At 39.9% G+C, this 18,329-nt stretch overlaps 1 protein-coding gene and 1 pseudogene across 1 annotated transcript in view; one reads left to right on the top strand and one right to left on the bottom strand.

Annotated features, from left to right (window-relative positions):
- TMEM232 (transmembrane protein 232) overlaps window positions 1–18,329 on the top strand; it is a 233,059-nt gene that overhangs the window by 10,473 nt on the left and 204,257 nt on the right. Inside the window, exon 3 of the mRNA XM_070374679.1 lies at window positions 12,621–12,732. Within this exon, the coding sequence (XP_070230780.1) occupies window positions 12,621–12,732 (112 nt within the window). The remainder of the gene's footprint in view (window positions 1–12,620; window positions 12,733–18,329) is intronic.
- LOC102286820 (solute carrier family 38 member 6 pseudogene) lies at window positions 16,620–18,184 on the bottom strand (annotated as a pseudogene).

Here is an 18,329-nt window from a genome sequence, read left to right as displayed (position 1 = left end):
CATCATCCCTGAAACAGATTAGATATCGTTCCTTCAGTTATTACCTTTCTCTTTTTGTGAGACACTGGATTGAGTGCATATTAGACCCTCTCATTTTATATTTCATGTCTTTTACTCTTGTCCTCATTTTCCATCTTTTTGGTTTTTTTAATGTATTTTGAATAATTTATTTTGATATATGCTCTGTTTTCCACATGACTAATTCTCTCTTGTTACCAATTTATCCACTGAGTTTTTGAAAATATATTTTAAACTTCTAGCAGTTCTTTTATCTTTATTCAAATCTTCTATGTAGACCTATAGTTTCAGTTTGCCAGCACATATTTTTGAGCATATTATGGAGATAAGTATGATGGTTTTATAATTTGTTGATAAGTCTTAAGACTGAGGTATGAATCTATGTTGAGATTGATCATATATATATATATTTTTTTTTTTTTCTTTCTCTTTCCTTCTCAGCTGAGCAGCAAGGTGGCTTTCTCTACGGCTCCCTGAGGTTGGAAGAAGAGATTAGGATTCGTCCTGACTGCTCCTACCTCAGATATTTAGTCAGACAATGTGGAGAGAGTCTCCTCCACAAGTCTCAGTTTCAGGTCTCAGCACCTTGAAAATCCTGGATTTTTTTTTTTTTTTTTTTACCATGCAGTCAGTTAGAAAACAGTTTGTCTTGTATCAGTGGCCTCTTGTATCAAAGTAAACCAGAGTCTCCCCCTGGGACCAGCTCTTTGAGATGAGGTGGAGACCTATGTTGCGTGAAGGGATTTTACCTTTTTTTTTAATATGTTGCATGAATTGTCAGACCTCATACTGTATTTGCTTCACTTATTTGTCCTAGAAACAAGAGCTTTGCAGGCTTAGTGTGGCATCTGTTAAAACATGCATGTAGGGCTCCATGTAAATCCTTAAAGTGAGGTGCTGAAGTCCACACATTTCTGGACCAAAGAGGAGCATACAATCTTGCCGTGAATTACTGGTTCAGAACATACTATTTTGTTACTATTTTCTTTTATAATTAAGAAATGTTTTATCAAGGTGGACTATGGTCTTTTGCGCTTTCTCCTTCATTTTAGAGATGGAAAAGACCAAAAGATTTTGAAGACTTGTATCAACTATACACATTTATTAGCTGACTGGAAAAAATTAAAAAGAATATAAATCTTACATTAGGAAGATTTAGTCAAATTGTTAGATTATTTTACATCAGTATCATAGAAGCTGCTGGACTTTTTTTTTTCTACATCTGGGGAGTTATAGTCCTATAGGTTTCAAAGCTTTCTGAAATGTTAATAAACTTGAACTTTTCCCCTTTATCCACTACACCACCAGGGAAGTCCTTCTGCCCATTTTTTGATTGGGTTGTTTGTTCTTTTTATATTGAGCTGCATGAGCTATTTTATAGTTTGGATATTAAGCCCTTCCTCTCTGCCCAGCTCCTCATTCCAGTGGGTTGCCATTTCCTTCTCCAAGGATCTTCCTGACCCAGGCATGACACCCGGGTCTCCTGCATTGCAGGCAGATTCTTTACCAATTGAGCCACTGGGGAAGCCTGTCAGTTGCTTAGTTTGCAAATATTTTCTCCCATTCTTAGGATTGTCTTTTCATCTCATTTATAAGGTTTCCTTTGGTGTGCAAAAACTTAAGTTTAGTTAGCTCCATGATGCCATCCAGCCATCTCATCCTCTGTCGTCCCCTTCTCCTCCTGCCCCCAATCCCTCCCAGCATCAGGGTCTTTTCCAATGAGTCAACTCTTCACATGAGGTGGCCAAAGTATTGAAGTTTCAGCTTCAGCATCAGTTCTTCCAATGGACACCCAGGAGTGATCTCCTTTAGGATGGACTGGTGAAAGGTTGTTGCTGAACCACGCAACGACGCTGGGATTCTTGGCCTCCAGAGGAGAAGAATTCAATCCAGGGCCAGAGATGAGGCTTGATTGCTCAGAGCTTTTGTGTAATAAAGTTTTATTAAAGTATATAGGAGATAGAGAAAGCTTCTGACATAGACATCAGAAGGGGGTAGAAAGAGTACCCGCTTGCTAGTGTTAGCAATGGAGTTATATACTCTCTAATGAATCCAAAGAATGTCTGGAGGTTGTAAAGATCTCACCAGACCTACTCCCATAATTTACATTTTAAGATAACAGGATTAGCCAGATGGTTTAATCCAGAGACTGTCCTCAGGCAGGATACATGATCTTAAGGACTATAGAGGGAAAAAAAAGTTTGTCCTTTCTTCCTCCCTGAGAATTCCAGACCCCTCTCTCCTTGGGGACCCCTAGACTTCTTATCAACCTGCCTAGGAAATGACTCTCTCACTGGTTGGATCTCCTTGCAGTCCAAGGGACTCTCAAGAGTCTTCTCCAACACCACAGTTCAAAAGCATCAATTCTTTGGCGCTCAGCTTTCTTCACAGTCCAACTCTCACATCCATACATGACCACAGGAAAAACCATAGCCTTGACTAGATGGACCTTTGTTGGCAAAGTAATGTCTCTGCTTTTGAATATGCTATCTAGGTTGGTCATAACTTTCCTTCCAAGGAGTGTCTTTTAATTTCATGGCTGCAATCACCATCTGCAGTGATTTTGGAGCCCCAAAAAATAAAGTCTGACACTGTTTCCACTGTTTCCCCATCTATTTGCCATGAAGTGATGGGACCAGATGCCATGATCTTCGTTTTCTGAATGTTGAGCGTTAAGCCAGCTTTTTCACTCTCCTCTTTCACTTTCATCAAGAGGCTCTTTAGTTCCTCTTCACTTTCTGCCATCTTAGGCTATGAAATAAAAGGTGTATGTTGAGAAAAGAAGGTTAGCCAGGGGTAAAAAGTTAGAATTTCCAATTCCTTGGAGCTGCCATATTAAGCCCTGATTCCTTATCATGGTCTGCCACATGAAAGAGAAATAAGGTTCTATTTTGATTAATTTATCATTATTTTGCACTTTTCTAACAGTTAAACTGGTTTCTTTACCCTTGAAATAAATATTTTTAGGTGTTTCTTCAGTTGAATTTTCTAGAACAAAGCCTCCAAGCAGTGCTCCATAGCTTCGGTTTCATGTCAGCTTTTTTCTATTGCCAGATGACTAATTTACTGTGCAACTTAACAAGAATTAATTTGTTTTTAGGCCTTGATCCAGTTGGATAGGTAGGGAAGAGTTGGCTATAATGCCAGCATCCTGGGAGACTGTTGTAAAACGTAGTGAATCATTCCCTTGCTTGTGTACAGTACTGAAACATTGCCATTAATATTCCTTCACTGACCCCCCACTTTGTTCCCTCAGACTTGCTGATCACAGGCCCTAGCATCTCTGTCTCCACTTGAATCAGCTGGTTCTTAGGGTTTTCTGGCAGACACGCATCCAAGTTATAGAAGGTGAATGAGTGTTGCCGTGGTTCTATCCATTTCCTTCTGGGAGATTCTTTTGCCCTTACAATTTTGGTGAGATCTTCCCGAGTGTCCTTGATTTCATTAAACCATTATTTGTGGCATCAGAGGAAGATTAACTCATTTTCAAAGGAAAAGTCAGATTCATCTTAAACCATGCATGTATCAGTCATTGATTTTTGCTTTTCTTTGGCTAATAGGAGAAAGGACGGAGATAAAGTTCGAAGTTCTTTTCCAAGCAAAGGAATATAGGCAGCATTTGTCTATCTGTAGTAGTTAAATATGTCAGCTTGAGTACTGTTACCTGTGTGTATCTGTGTGTGTCCGCTCAGTCGTGTCTGACTCTTTGTGACCCTTACGGACTGTAGCGTGCCAGGCTCCTCTGTCCATGGGATTCTCCAGTCAAGAACACTGGAGTGGGTTGCCATTTCCTCCTCCAGCAGATCTTCCTGACCCAGGGATCGAACCAGTATCTCCTGGGTCTCCAATGCCAGCTAATTAATCCTTTTTGGTATTATTAATTACATTTAATAAACTTTAGAAGTCTAGATGTTTCTTACAGACAACCTTGAAAGGACCATTGAGTGTTAACAAATGCAGAATAGAATGGTTATAAATAGAGGAGCGTTCATTTAGAAAAGGAATTAGGTTTTTGTTCTTGTGAATAGTTTTCAGCCTTCAGTTTCTTCTAAACGGCTTTCTGCTCAGAACTCTGTATTAACGGCCCCCTTGCCCCTCACCTGTTTGGCATTTTCTTCATTAGTAACTATTAAGGAGGAGGGTTTGTGTTTTCAAGGCTTAAGACAGTATTCCATTTGCTGAGACTGAATCAAACTTTAAGACCTAAAGAAAAACAAGGACTTAATACAAACATATCAAACCATAGATATTTTTAGAAGTGGATCTGAGGCCTATATTTCCAGCCTCATACCGTAAAGCCTCTTGCACATCCATACTGTGAAGGTTCTGTAATCAGTTACACAGGCATCAGAAATGACCAAGTGCATTTTCAGTGTCTCATTTCAAAAGTCCAGATTCAAGATCAGTGCCTCAGGGCTGACAAATGTGCAGAAGATATTTATAGAATAAATCTAAATATATGCCCATATCCCCAACTCTCTATTTATGCCCTTCAGATTACTCAAACTGTTCCTGAATCCCTTATACATTTAGTTGTATCATATACATACCTGAAAGGGCCAGACCATTCTTTAGTTATGCTGGTTATTCTTTAGTTATGGGTTTTAGGAAGCATCAGCCAGGTTAATTGTTATTTAAAATTTCAGTTCCATTTTCTTCACCTTCCCAAAACACCAAGCTTACCAAAAGTATAGTCAGATTGTTTGTTGATTTTATTAGCACTATGTTTAAAGCATGCAGTGTTTATTAGCACCATGAAATCTAGATTCTGGGTTTGTTTTCTTAATTTGTTTTTACTTATTTGTCCATTTGGCTGTGCTGGGTCTGAATTGCATCATGTGGGATCTTTGGCTGCAGCACGCCCACTCTTAGCTGTGGCATGTGGGATCTAGTTACAAGGTCAGGGGTCATCTCCACACCCCTTGCTCTGGAAGCATGAAGTCTTAACCACTGGACCCCTGGGGACGTCCAAGCATACTGTTTCAGCTAGTCAAACTACTCTCTTAAAAACCTCCACTGACTTCCTGAACGTTATCTCTAGTGATATTTTCATTCACCCTTAGTCTTCATCTCTGCAAGACGTACGTTTTTGATCATGGTTTTCATCTTCAGTCTATTCTTCTTTGGTATCTCAGTCTAATATTGTTTGTTTGCAAGGAACAGGCACCTGTCCAACTTAAGCAAAAGAAAAATCCAGTGAAAGAATGCCGGGCTGTTTTGTGGAACGTGAGAGTGGAAGCTATAGCCAGTCCTCATTCATTCATTCACTAGTTAGTATGTGTTCTCCAAGAGACATTGGAGATAAAATGGTCAACAGACACAGTCTCTGGCTATACGAGGCTATACACTCAGGCTGTATATGAGCAAATAGTCCAACAAACATGGATCAAGGTTACAATGGCAAACAAGTAGCTCTGTGCTTTGCGGTATTTTGTTGTCTTGAATGACAACAAAAGCTACCTCATGGCTGTACATAAACTGTCAGCTCTGACATCACCTAATGAAGGTATTAGCTAATTATTTCAAATCCCTGGAGAGGGTTTAATTGGCCTGTGCTGTACTTAGTCACTCAGTTGTGTCCAACTCTTTGCGACCCCATGGACTGTAGCCTGCCAGGCTCCTCTGTCCATGAGGATTCCCCAGGCAAGATTATTGGACTGGGTTGCCATGCCCTCCTCCAGGGGATCTTCCCAACTCAAAGATGGAACCCAGGTCTCCCGCATTGTGGGTGCATTCTTTACTGACTAAGCCACCAGGGAAGCCCAAGAATACTGGAGTGGGTAGCCTATCCCTTCTCCAGGGAACTTCCTGACCCAGAATCGAGCCGGGATCTCCTGCATTGCAGGCAGATTCTTTACCAGTTGAGCCACTGGGGAAGCCCTTCAGTTGGCCTAGCGAGAGTCAAATATCTATTGTGACTCTGTGAGCTAAGGCCAGGGCAGGGGAGGATGGAGCCATAGTGCTAATATAGAAGTTGGACCCCCTGGCTGAGCAGGGATTGTGAGTAATGGACAATTCTCATAGAGCTAACACCCCAAGTTGTATACTTGTTTGAATTCCACTGTACTATTTCCCTGAATCTCCTATCATATTTATCATTCTTTCCCTCTTGCCTCCCACCCATGGGATTTGTCCAAAGATCTCCGTTGATTCTTTTTTTTTCCCCCAGTACTCTTCCTCTTGAAATGTCATGGCTTTGAATACATAGGTGAACCCAAAATCTTTATTTCCAGGTCTTATCCACTTCCTTGGAGAAGGAAATGACAACCCACTCCAGTACTCTTGCCTCACAAATCCCATGGGTGGAGGAGCCTGGTAGGCTGCAGTCCATGGGGTTGCTAAGAGTCAGACTCGACTGAGTGACTTCACTTTCAATTTCCACTTTCATGCATTGGAGAACAAAATGGCAACCCACTCCATTGTTCTTGCCTGGAGAATCCTGGGGACTGGGGAGCCTGATGGGCTGCCCTCTATGGGGTTGCATAGAGTCAGACACAACTGAATCGACTTAGCAGCAGCAGCAGCAGCAGCAGCATCCACTTCCTAAAGCCTGCCTCACAAGTTCATTTGTATTATAGACCTCTCCACTCGGTGTCCCACAGGAGAGAGGATATATGTCCAGAATGGCACAGGTTATTTGCCCAAATGTTTCCATCTAATTGTCTTGATGCCATCTCTCTACTACTAATCATGTTGACTCATAGCCTTAAGATTATCTCTATGTTCACCCTCAAAATTTCTTTTCTCACGTCTCATTAGTCATTGAGCCCTTTTGATTTAGCTTCCAACTCATTTCTCACATTCACTTATTTTTCCTCATTACTGTTTCCCAGACTGCCGTTCAGATCTTTATGACTTCTTATTTAAATTGTTAAAATAATTGCCCAACTGTTTACCAGTAGCCACTCCTCACTCCAGACCATACAAGGTTCGACTTTCAGTTTAGTCATCCTAAACCATTGCTGTAATCTCGTCACTCTTCTGCTGAATAATTCTCTTGTTTATCAGATAAGGCTCAGAAGTCTCTGTAAAATGTAGAATTGGTACCCACTGCAACTAAGAGAATCTATCAATGACAGAAGTTTATTTGTCTGACTGTTGTCAGTCTAGAGCCGGTATGGTGATCTAGAACTTAGAGTCCTTTTAACCAGCTGGTCTGATGCATATGACTTACTCTTAGGGGCCTTTCATGTTCTATCATGGCTGCTGAGACTCTCGGTGATCAGAGTTGTGCTTCACGCGGCCAGAATAGAGGAAAGGCAGAGGAAGGGTTTGTATGCATTTTCAAGAGGCTTCCCAGAACTGATTTTTACTAGCTGAAACCTAGATATATGTGTGTGTCAAACTGCATGAAAGAGAACAGACATTGATGTAGGGAACTATAAGTCTACCACAGACTCCATTCAATGTCATTTGTATTTGTCTCAACCTAACATTTCCATCTTCATTACCTATCTTGATTTTAAGCATTCTGTCTCTCTATGCTAGGTTCAAATTATTCTTTTTCGTTTCTAATTGTGTTAGGGTAAATTTGAAGTAACTATAAAAGGAAGTCTCTAATTTCAGAGGCTCAAGTCTGATAGAAGGGTTTTTATCTGACATGTGAACCAGTGGGTCTAGGCTGACTGGATAACTCTGCTTTTAGGGTCAGTGAGAAACTCAGGACCCTCATTATTTCATGGTTGTATTCATCTTCCTAATCAAAGCCAGTCAGCAGCATTTTTGTCTTCTAGTCCACTGGAAGGGGGAAATGGTTTATTCTAGGGAAAGTGGCCTGTCTTTAAGTTAGAGGTGACCTGAAATTTGCATATGTTGTATCTGCTCACCACCTACTGGTTTGGTCCTGTGGCCATACCCAGCTGCCAGAAAGACTGGGAATATAGGCGCTAGCTGGACAGTCATCTGACCAGGAGGAAGCGTAGACAAGATTTTGAAAAGACAGCTTCCCTTCTGTCATGTTCTGGTACCTGTCTGCACATCAAGGTAGCTCGAGTGCCATTTCTGCAAAGAAGCTCATTCTGAACGTTTAACCAAAAACCGTGCTTCTTATAACTAATAGTTATCCAGAGCTGAATCTGTGCCAGAAACTATACAATGTGTTCCACTTTAACGCTTTTCAAAATTCTACCAATCTTGTCCTCATTTCCACAGATGGAAAACTATAGCTCACACAGATTAAATGGGTAAGCAAAGATTATGTCCACAAGGGGTACTGGAATCATGATCTGTACTTCTGAGCTGCACTCAGGATTGTGTCTCCTGAGTGGAGTCCTGGGCATCTCCTTTATGTTGCATCATTTGTGATTTGTCTCAGTTCCTTCCTGGACTGTGAGCTCTTGAGCCCAGGCCTGATTCTTCTCTTAGCCCTCATTGTGTCTAGCAAAATATCTTGTATGTGAGAGGCTTTCATTAAATGTTTACTGAACAAATGAACTGTCAGCTTAAAAAAAGTTCTAAATTCACAGATAATGTAAATGAAGAACCATTTGGATTGGATATCCATGCAGTCTGAAGACGTCAGCATGTTTCTTTTATGTGAAAACTGGCGAGATGACCTTACTCATGACCTGTCGCTCCACAGGCCTGTGCTTACACACTTAGTCAATTGAAAACTGGCGAGATGACCTTACTCATGACCTGTCGCTCCACAGGCCTGTGCTTACACACTTAGTCAATTGAAAACTGGCGAGATGACCTTACTCATGACCTGTGGCTCCACAGGACTGTGCTTACACACTTAGTCAACTACATTTGTCTTTGTGAAATTCTTTGATGTTTTGAAGAAATTGGAATGTATGAAACTAAGATGTATTTTCCTTTAAAATGCCCATATTTACTTTATCAAGTTTTCTTTTGCTTCTTATCATGGGTTGTGCTTATCATTAAATAAGCATTCATTTGTATAAGAACCTCTATTTGTAATGGGAAAATAAATAGTTAAAACAGTTGTATTTATTTCCCATTAAATATTTGTTGACATGAGCTGTTGGAGACCAATTAAAGTACTCAATATCTGTATAGAAAGCTGGGAAGCATTAGCTTTCCATATTTTTAATGATTCATTACAGGCCACAGCCGTATTGAAAAATAATTGATAAAACTAAAATTATTTAAAAGTATAATCTAAGCATAGAAATTGAATTGGATATTTTCTTCCTGAGGCTTTACTCTGCTTTAGAAATAAAATTACAAAAATGCATTTTCCTTAGAGCCTATATAAAAGGTGAGATAAATACCTAATTTCAAAAAGAATATTTTTAACTTGTATTTGAAACCCCTAGATACTGTCTATGTGTGTGTCTGTGTTCTGTGATTGTCGGTAGGGAAATCTGCTTAAATGAGATGGTTTAATTTGAGTTTCCCTATTTTATGATGTTGACCATGGTTTCACACAGTTATGGATTTCTTCTCTTGTTAGTTATCTGTTTAAGACTTCTGTTTCTATTGCTTGGGAGTTCCTTTTGTAGTCTGGTTATATTATGGATATGAGCCCTTTGTCAGTTACGTGTCTCGAAAATATGTTCTACCATTTGAAGTTTTGCCTTTTAATTCTCTTATGATGTCTATAAATATGCTTACAAGTAGAGGTGGTAATCAAATATTTAACTGTTGAAAATAGTGTGGAGATTGATAACTCAGTGTGCAGCTACCAAATACCAGGCTTATGTACAAGAATTTTAAGAAATTACAGTGTCACTTAGCATGGAAGGAATGGGAATTTGTCAAAGAAATTGTTATTTGTTGTGTACATCCATACTACTGCATATTAGGATCAGATGAACTTGAGTAATGTCTGAAAAATTTAATGAAGAAAACATGCTGCAGTGTTAATTACATGGTTCTATTTGTTAAAAAGAGTCACACAGCTTGGTTTGTTTGTGAGCATTGATCTTGGCTGTTTCTGATGGGTAGAGTTGGAGACAGTCATGTTGGGAGTCCCCCCTCAATGTTCAGTTTGTTATAAACAACACTGTTGCGTTAATACTTTTAAAAAATCTAATTTCTAATGAAATTTAGAAAAATTTCAATGGATAAAGGGACTATCTTACTTTTATTCCCATACCCCTCTGTACAAAGGGGAAAATTAAAGCTATTTTGGACTCTTCATGCAGAGTAGGTCCATGTTGATCAAAGACATGTCATCCCAGATGACTGTTGAGAGATTTCAGCCAACCTTTACCATGTCTATCAAAGCACATATTTCCAAGAGCACGAGAATAGAAAGTCAAGAATGAAGCTGTCCTTTTCCCGTGCCCGACTCTAGTAGACTCCGTGCGCTCCTCCCGACTCCAGTAGACTCCGTGCGCTCCTCCCGACTCCAGTAGACTCCGTGCGCTCCTCCCGACTCCAGTAGACTCCGTGCGCTCCTCCCGACTCCAGTAGACTCCGTGCGCTCCTCCCGACTCCAGTAGACTCCGTGCGCTCCTCCCGACTCCAGTAGACTCCGTGCGCTCCTCCCGACTCCAGTAGACTCCGTGCGCTCCTCCCGACTCCAGTAGACTCCGTGCGCTCCTCCCGACTCCAGTAGACTCCGTGCGCTCCTCCCGACTCCAGTAGACTCCGTGCGCTCCTCCCGACTCCAGTAGACTCCGTGCGCTCCTCCCGACTCCAGTAGACTCCGTGCGCTCCTCCCGACTCCAGTAGACTCCGTGCGCTCCTCCCGACTCCAGTAGACTCCGTGCGCTCCTCCCGACTCTAGTAGACTCCGTGCGCTCCTCCCGACTCCAGTAGACTCCGTGCGCTCCTCCCGACTCCAGTAGACTCCGTGCGCTCCTCCCGACTCCAGTAGACTCCGTGCGCTCCTCCCGACTCCAGTAGACTCCGTGCGCTCCTCCCGACTCTAGTAGACTCCGTGCGCTCCTCGCCTCGACTCTTCCGCTGTCTTACTATGTGCTCGAGGGCAAGGCTGTTTGCTGGTTTCATCATGGATCCTAGTTCCAAGGTTAGTGCTTGAAACAGAGACAGTAAATGCTTGCTGACTGATTGAATAAACGTGTATTTTAGGGTGGTAGTTAAGGAGTTTGTCATTTCTTTAATTGTTCCTCACCGGGTTATCTATTTGGTTCTAGTTTATAGAGCACCATGCTTTTAAAATCTCTGCTTATCCTGTGATTGTGCAACACTGTGATTACTTTCACATACATCTGTCTTCCCAATAGGACTGTGAGTCACTCAGGGGCAAAAATCTGATTTTTATTCATGTTTTTTTCTATATCCCACAGAGCAATTAATTCAGAAAATTATAAATACAGTAGGTTGTTGAAAAATGTGTTTTATTCTCTCAGATCAGTGCTTTTAATAGTATGACTCCAACAATTATTTTATCACACAAGCAACTCATTGATTCTACTATCAATTTTCTATTCCTCTGATATCACTTTGATCCCATGCTGTTTTAAACTCTGTGATACATCATTATAATCACTTTATTCATTCTCTTGCATACAGCTTCAGCTTTCCTCACTTCTCTTTAAAATACTTGTCTACTCTGTCTACACTTTGCCCATGGGGTGCTTCCCATTCAAAAGACATTAAATACCTTATGTGTGCTAATGACCCAAAATTTATATATTTAGCCTGAACCTTCCCCCCGGGTTCAGACTCCTATGTCTAACTGCTTGCTCTGCATCTTCGTTTGGATGGCCATGGTCACCTCAAAACACGTCCAGTGCTGAACTTATTCTCTGCCCTCACCCCAAATCTGTTCCTCCAGCAACCTTTCCCATCTTGGTAAATAGCAATTCCGTCCTTTCAGTTATTCAGTTCAGTCATAACTCCTTTTGCTTTTCCTCTTATGCCTATCTCTAATTCATTGGGCAGTCTGGTTGGAGTTAATGTCAAAATATACCCGTTATCTGGACTCTCCCCTTTAATTATTTTCTCTAATTCTGATCCAAGCCAGATTACCTCTCACCTAAGCTTATGTGTGCTCTCTTGCTACCTGCCCAAACTCCAGGCTCTCAGCACAGCATCAGGATGATCCAGTTAAGACGTAAGTTGGATCACGCCACTCCGCTTATCAACAGCCTGCGGCGGCTTCCTGTCCCACCCAGAGTTGATCGGGCTCACTGCTGCCTCTCTGACCTTGCTACATGCATCTTTTCTTTCCTGCCTACTTTTCTTCAGCCGTAGTCAGGCTGTTTCCACTTTCTTGGAGGGAATAATGTTTTAGTTTAAATTGAACCAACACTGAAATATGTGAGGAGATAAATTAGTTTTCAGCATAATGACGCGATGCTGGATTTTACCTATAAAGAAGACATATACCAGTATGACTTCTGGCAGCTATGATACAGGGTTTTCTTTTTCAAGGGGCTAAAATTTCTTTGATATTATGAGAATTATGTTTCTCAACCAAGAGTATGATAAGATTAATCTAGGAGGCCTGGAGATATATAGATATATATATATAAATAATATGTTACATATATCTGCATAGATATATTACTTTACTGATTTTTGTGTGTGTGAGACTTTCTCATTAAGGTAATTTTTAAGGAAACAGTTAATACTTAGCCACTGGAAGTTTGATTAATTGAAATTTGGAAGTCATAGCTATAATTACTGTTTGTTTTTTTTTTTTTTTTCTTTTTCTGGTTTAGGCCACCATTTTCAATCACAAAAGAATTCATCTTGAGATTCAATCAAACAAAAAATCCAAAAGAGGAGGAAGAACTGTTGGACATAGCTAGAAAAAACATTATCAAATGTAAGGTAATGGCTGTTTGATTACTTAGTGTGTGAACTTTCTCTTCCAGTTGGTGGATGATTACATGTTCTAAAATGTTGAAAGAAAAAATAAGGATACATATTTCTTTAGTTATAAGTAGACATAGTTAAAAATACTAAGTACAAATTAATGTTAAAGATTATGACCAAATTATTCAATGTCAAATGGCTTTTGGATGAAAATTATTCATAAATTATTGGGGAATACAGCTGTTGACTCTAGTCCAAGAGTTCACATCAAAATATCAAAGGCTGGTAATAAATATTTATTTATGAAAATTCTACATTTGACTGAAAAAAATGTTAACAAACATATCTTTTTTTTTTTTTTTTTTAAAAAAAGGACAGAAAGGCCTCCTAAACATTCACTATACATGCACAGAGGACTCTGTTCTTTCTCTGTAACAAACTATTCACCTAGCCTGTTAAATACATTCTTTAAGAATATATCATTAATTCACAAATTTTCAAAGAATATCAAAACAGAATAGAAGGTAAAATAAATCTCTGTTTTACCTTTTCTTAATTAGATACCATTTAAGTTTTGACAGAGAAATAATATGCACATGATTTTGCTATAATACTAAATGACTGGTGAAATGAAAAACTGCACAAAACAAATGAATAAATTAAGCCATCTTTTTTGGTTGCAGTTATTTCCCAGTATTTTATTCGTGGTTTACCATATATTTAATTTTTTAAAAATCCATGGAAAATGTTGATTAAAAAAAATTCAACATCCATTCATGATTAAAACTCTCACCAAAGTGGGTATGGAGGGAGCATATCTTAACATATTACAAAGCCATTTATGATAGCCCACTGGTGGCTCAGACAGTAAAGAGTCCGCCTGCAATGTGGGAGACCTGGTTCGATTCCTGGGTTGGGAGGATCCCCTGGAAACAGGAACAGCTACCCACTCCAGTATTCTCGCCTGGAGAATCCCCGTGAACAGAGGAGCCTGGCAGGCTACAGTCCATGTGGTTGCAAAGAGTCAGACACGACTGAGCGACTTTCGCTCTTCACTTTCACAGTCAGTGTAATACTCAGTGGTGAAAAACTGAAAACCTTATCCCTAAATTCTGGAACACAATAAGGTTGTCCATCTTACCACTTCTATTCAGCATAGTGTTGGAAGTTCTAGACATTGCAGTCAGACAAGAAAAGGAAGTAAAAAGTATCCAAATTGTAAGAGAAGAGATAATACTCTCATTGTGTGCAGATTACCTGATACTCTATACAGAAAACCTTAAAGCCACCACACAAAAACTACCAGAATGGATAAATGAATTTGGCAAGGTGGTAGGATACAGGATTAATATATAGAAATCTGTTACCTTTCTTTACACTAACAAGGAGATATCAGAAAGAGAAAACAAAAGAAAAGAAGCAAAGCCGTTAAAAATTGTGTATAAAAAAAATTACCCTAGAAATAGACATGACCTAGGTGATTAAAGACTTGCATGCTGAAAACTATAAAACGTTGGTAAAGGAAACTGAAGATGATTCAAAGAAATGGAAAAGTATCCAATGCTTTGGTTTAGAGGAATTAGTATTGATAAAATAGCCATACTACCCAAAGCAATATACAGATACAATGCAATCCCTATGAAATTACTCATGAGATTTTTCACAGAGTTAGAACTAAATCCTGAAATTGATATGGAACCACAAAAGACCCAGAATTGCCAAAGTAATCCTGAGGAAAAAAGAACAAAGCTAGAGGTATAACCCTTGCAGACTTTAGACAATACTACAAAGCTATAGTAATCAAAACAGTGTGTTATTTGCAAAACAGACAGATGGATCAGTGGAATAGAAGAGAAAACCCAGAAGTAAATCCACACACCTACAGTTAATCTTCAACAAAGGAGGCAATAATTATACAATGCACAGTCTTTTCAGCAAGTGTGTTGGAAATACTGGGCAGCCACATGTAAATTAACAAAGTTAGAACATACCCTCACACCATAAACAAAAGCAAACTCAAAATGACTTAAATACTTAAATATAAGACATGAAGGACTTCTAACTATAAGACATGACACCACAAAAGCCCTAGGAGAGAACACAGACAAACATTCTCTGAAATAAATGGCACCAGTGTTTTCTTAGGTTAGTCTCCCAAGGCAATAGAAAGAAAAACAAAACCAAACAAATGGGACCTAATCAAACCTAAAAACTTTTGCACAGCAAAGGAAACCATTCACAAAATGAAAAAGATAACTTACAGACTGGGAGAAAATGTTTGCAAGTGATGTAACTGCTGCTGCTGCTGCTGCTAAGTCGCTTCAGTCATGTCTGACCCTGTGCGACCCCATAGACGGCAGCCCACCAGGCTCCTCCGTCCATGGGATTTTCCAGGCAAGAGTACTGGAGTACTGACAAGGGATTAATTTCTAAAATATGCAAACAGCTCATGAAGCTGTTTAAAAAAAAAAACCCAATCAAAAAATGGGCAGGGATCTAACTAGACTTTTCTTCAAAGAAGACATACAAATGACCAACAGGCACATGAAAAGATGCTCAACATCACTAATTATTAGAGAAATGTAAATCCATACCATAATGAGGTATCACTTCGTGCTGGTTGGAATGATCTTCATCAACAAGTCTACAAATGCAGGAGAGAGAGTAGAAGAAAATGAACCCTCCTACACTGTTGGTAGGTAAGTAAATTGGTGCAGCCACTGTGAAAAATGGTATGGAGTTTCCTTAAAAACTTAAAATTGAGTCACCATATAATCCAGCAATTCCACTCCTGGGCATGTATCTGGAAAAGATGAAAAATCTAATTCAAAAAGATATATGACCCCAGTGTTCACAGCAGCTCTATTTACAATATCCAAAACATGGAAGCAACCTAAGTGCCCATTGATAGATGAATGGATAAAGAAGATGTGATATATTTGTGTGTGTGTGTGTGTATATATATATGTGTGCGTGTGTGTATGTGTGTGTGTCGCTAAGTCGCTTCAGTCTTGTCCAACTCTTTGCAACACTGTGGACTGTAGCCTGCCAGGCTCCTCTGTCCAAGGGATTCTCCAGGCAAGAAAAGGAGTGGGTTGCCATGCCCTCTTGCAGGGGATCTTCTGGACCCAGGGATCGAACCTACGTCTCTTACATCTCCTGCATTGGCAGGCAGATTCTTTACCATTAGCGCCACCTGGGAAGCCCCAAAATGTGATACATCCCTACAATGGAATATTACCAGTGATTTAACAAAGAGCTATCAAGCTATCTTCCTCCATGAAGAGTCATGGAGGAAACTTAAACACATTTTGCTAAGTGATAGAAGCCAGTCTGAAAGATTCAATGCTGCCTAAATCCACCAAACAGCACTTTAGAAAAGGCTCATGGGAAAAGGCTCATGGTTTTTATGTAGACAGGAAAAAGATCAGAGGTTGCCAATGCTTGCATCAGAAGTGAGCCCTAATGTAAAGGATGAACTTCAATTAATGATAACATATCAATATTGGCCCATCAAGTAAAACAAATGCACCTTACTAAAACAAGCTGTTAGTAATATGGGAAACTGTGCTTGTGCTGGAATGAGGGAATACATGAGGACTCTGGACTTTCTGCTCAGGAATCTCTGTAAGCATTAAAACTCCCCTGCTTATTCCAAAAATTAACCTCATGAACAAAAGGTATTCAACACATTTAGGGGCATTTTGAGTTTGTTTCTTATTTTGATTAAAACTGCTGAACCTACTTTCCCCTGCCCACTCCTTTTTTGTTCTGCTTTTCTGTTAATGTTTACAAAAATGTTAACCTATATAAAGAGGAGTAATCCAAGGTGCCTTCCAGAGTAGTTCCTTTTTGCTTGTGAAGGTAAAGTATTCTTCATAGAAAGTGGGAAAATATTTCCTTCAGTTGTTAATCCAATTAAAAATAATGAGTGCTAAACTAAAATTACTAACCAAAATACCAAAGATGAGCAAGACAAAGGTCCCCACTTTTTCCACGAGAGGAAATCCTCTCTGCTCCTTTTAAGAGAAAAAGAGTCCCGGGAACACAAAAATCAAACACACTGATGTACTGGAACCAACTATACCAAATGAGTTCCTAATCTGACGAACACATATTGCAAGTAAGACAGTGATAATATTGAGAGCCAGGGTGATTGAAGAATTGTGAATCCTTGAGAATGGAAGATTGGGGAAAACATCATTAAAGCTTTCCTTGCAGGGAAGTGGATTAGAGGGACCATCAGAAGCGCAGAAAATGGTATGCGTAACTTCACAGTCATAAGGACACCACGTGGCAAGTATTCACTGTAACCTTGTAGTAATTCTGATGCTACATCGTCATAAAAACTGAAGTACCAAAGAGCGCAGGTATAAAGTAAGTGAGAAAACTTAAAGCAATCGCTGTACTGGTTACATCCTGCATCCGTGTCTTGGAAGGGCTTTGAACTTCTCAGTATATGGGCGGACTGAGGTGTGCAGGGAAATGAAACGTCACGGTTGGTATGGCATAAGCTTTCTCTTTGGAGAAATGAAAGAGCTTTGGTTTACAATCATCTGTAGCACTGTTCTGCATGATTTTATGTTAAAGGGCAAGGGGGGGAGCATTTTAAATTATTACCACAAGGGCAAAGGAGACCATGAAGAAAACAATAAATTACTTGTGTAGCAAGAAGGCCTATCTTAGGAAGAAGTGCGAGAGAGAACACCATGCCAACATGAATGACCACTAGTGTCTCTCCATCAAGGTACCAAGACCCACCAGAGTCTCCAGATAAAAAATCTGAAATAGCAGCAGGAAGCTGTTTTAATGATTAAAAGAGAAGATGACATAGCTCCAAAATGTTCTCCATTACTATGGTGCTTGCCAGCACCACTTTTTCAGGTAATCCAAATGCAAAGAGTCCAGGATCTCCGTAAGATGTCACCGTGGTCCGAATACACAGACTCAGCAGGAGATGAACTCAGTGAGAAGCCGGAGACCGACGGTCAGCAGCACGAACTAAATGCAGGGACACCAGAGCGAGCCGCAGCAAGAGCCAAGCCAAGGGCGCCGCCCGCCGTGGTGGCCTGATCGAACTAAACGCCGAGAGGCCGAGCAGGGCACCACGGGGGCTCTGCATGTCAACTCCGTTGCTTTGATTAGGAGTATTACTCAGCCAGAAAAAGGAATGAAGGAATACCATTTTCAGCAATATGAGTGGACCTAGAGATTATCACCTAAGTCATGCAGAGAAAGACAAATATCTTACAATAACATTTATGTGTGGAATCTAAAAAAAACCCACAAATTAACTCAGTTACAAAACAGAGGCAGACATAGAAAACAAATTTAATGTTATCAAAGGGAAAAGTGGTGTGGAGAGGTAAAGAGCATGGGATTCGCAGACACACATATAAAATAGATGAACACCAAGGACTTACTGAAGGGCATGGGAACCTGCACTCAATACCCTATTATAACCCATAATAGAAAAGAGTCTGACGGAATGGATGTGTGCGTGTAACCAAATCACTTGGCTGCATACCTGAAAGCAAAAGAATATTGTGAGTCAACTCTACTTCAATAAAAGTAAATGATAAAGTATGAATAAATTAGTAAAATGTAGACAA

This window comes from Bos mutus, chromosome 7 (assembly GCF_027580195.1).
Source record: "Bos mutus isolate GX-2022 chromosome 7, NWIPB_WYAK_1.1, whole genome shotgun sequence".
Classification (NCBI taxonomy): domain Eukaryota; kingdom Metazoa; phylum Chordata; class Mammalia; order Artiodactyla; family Bovidae; genus Bos; species Bos mutus.
This window is presented reverse-complemented; position numbering and strand designations above follow the sequence as displayed.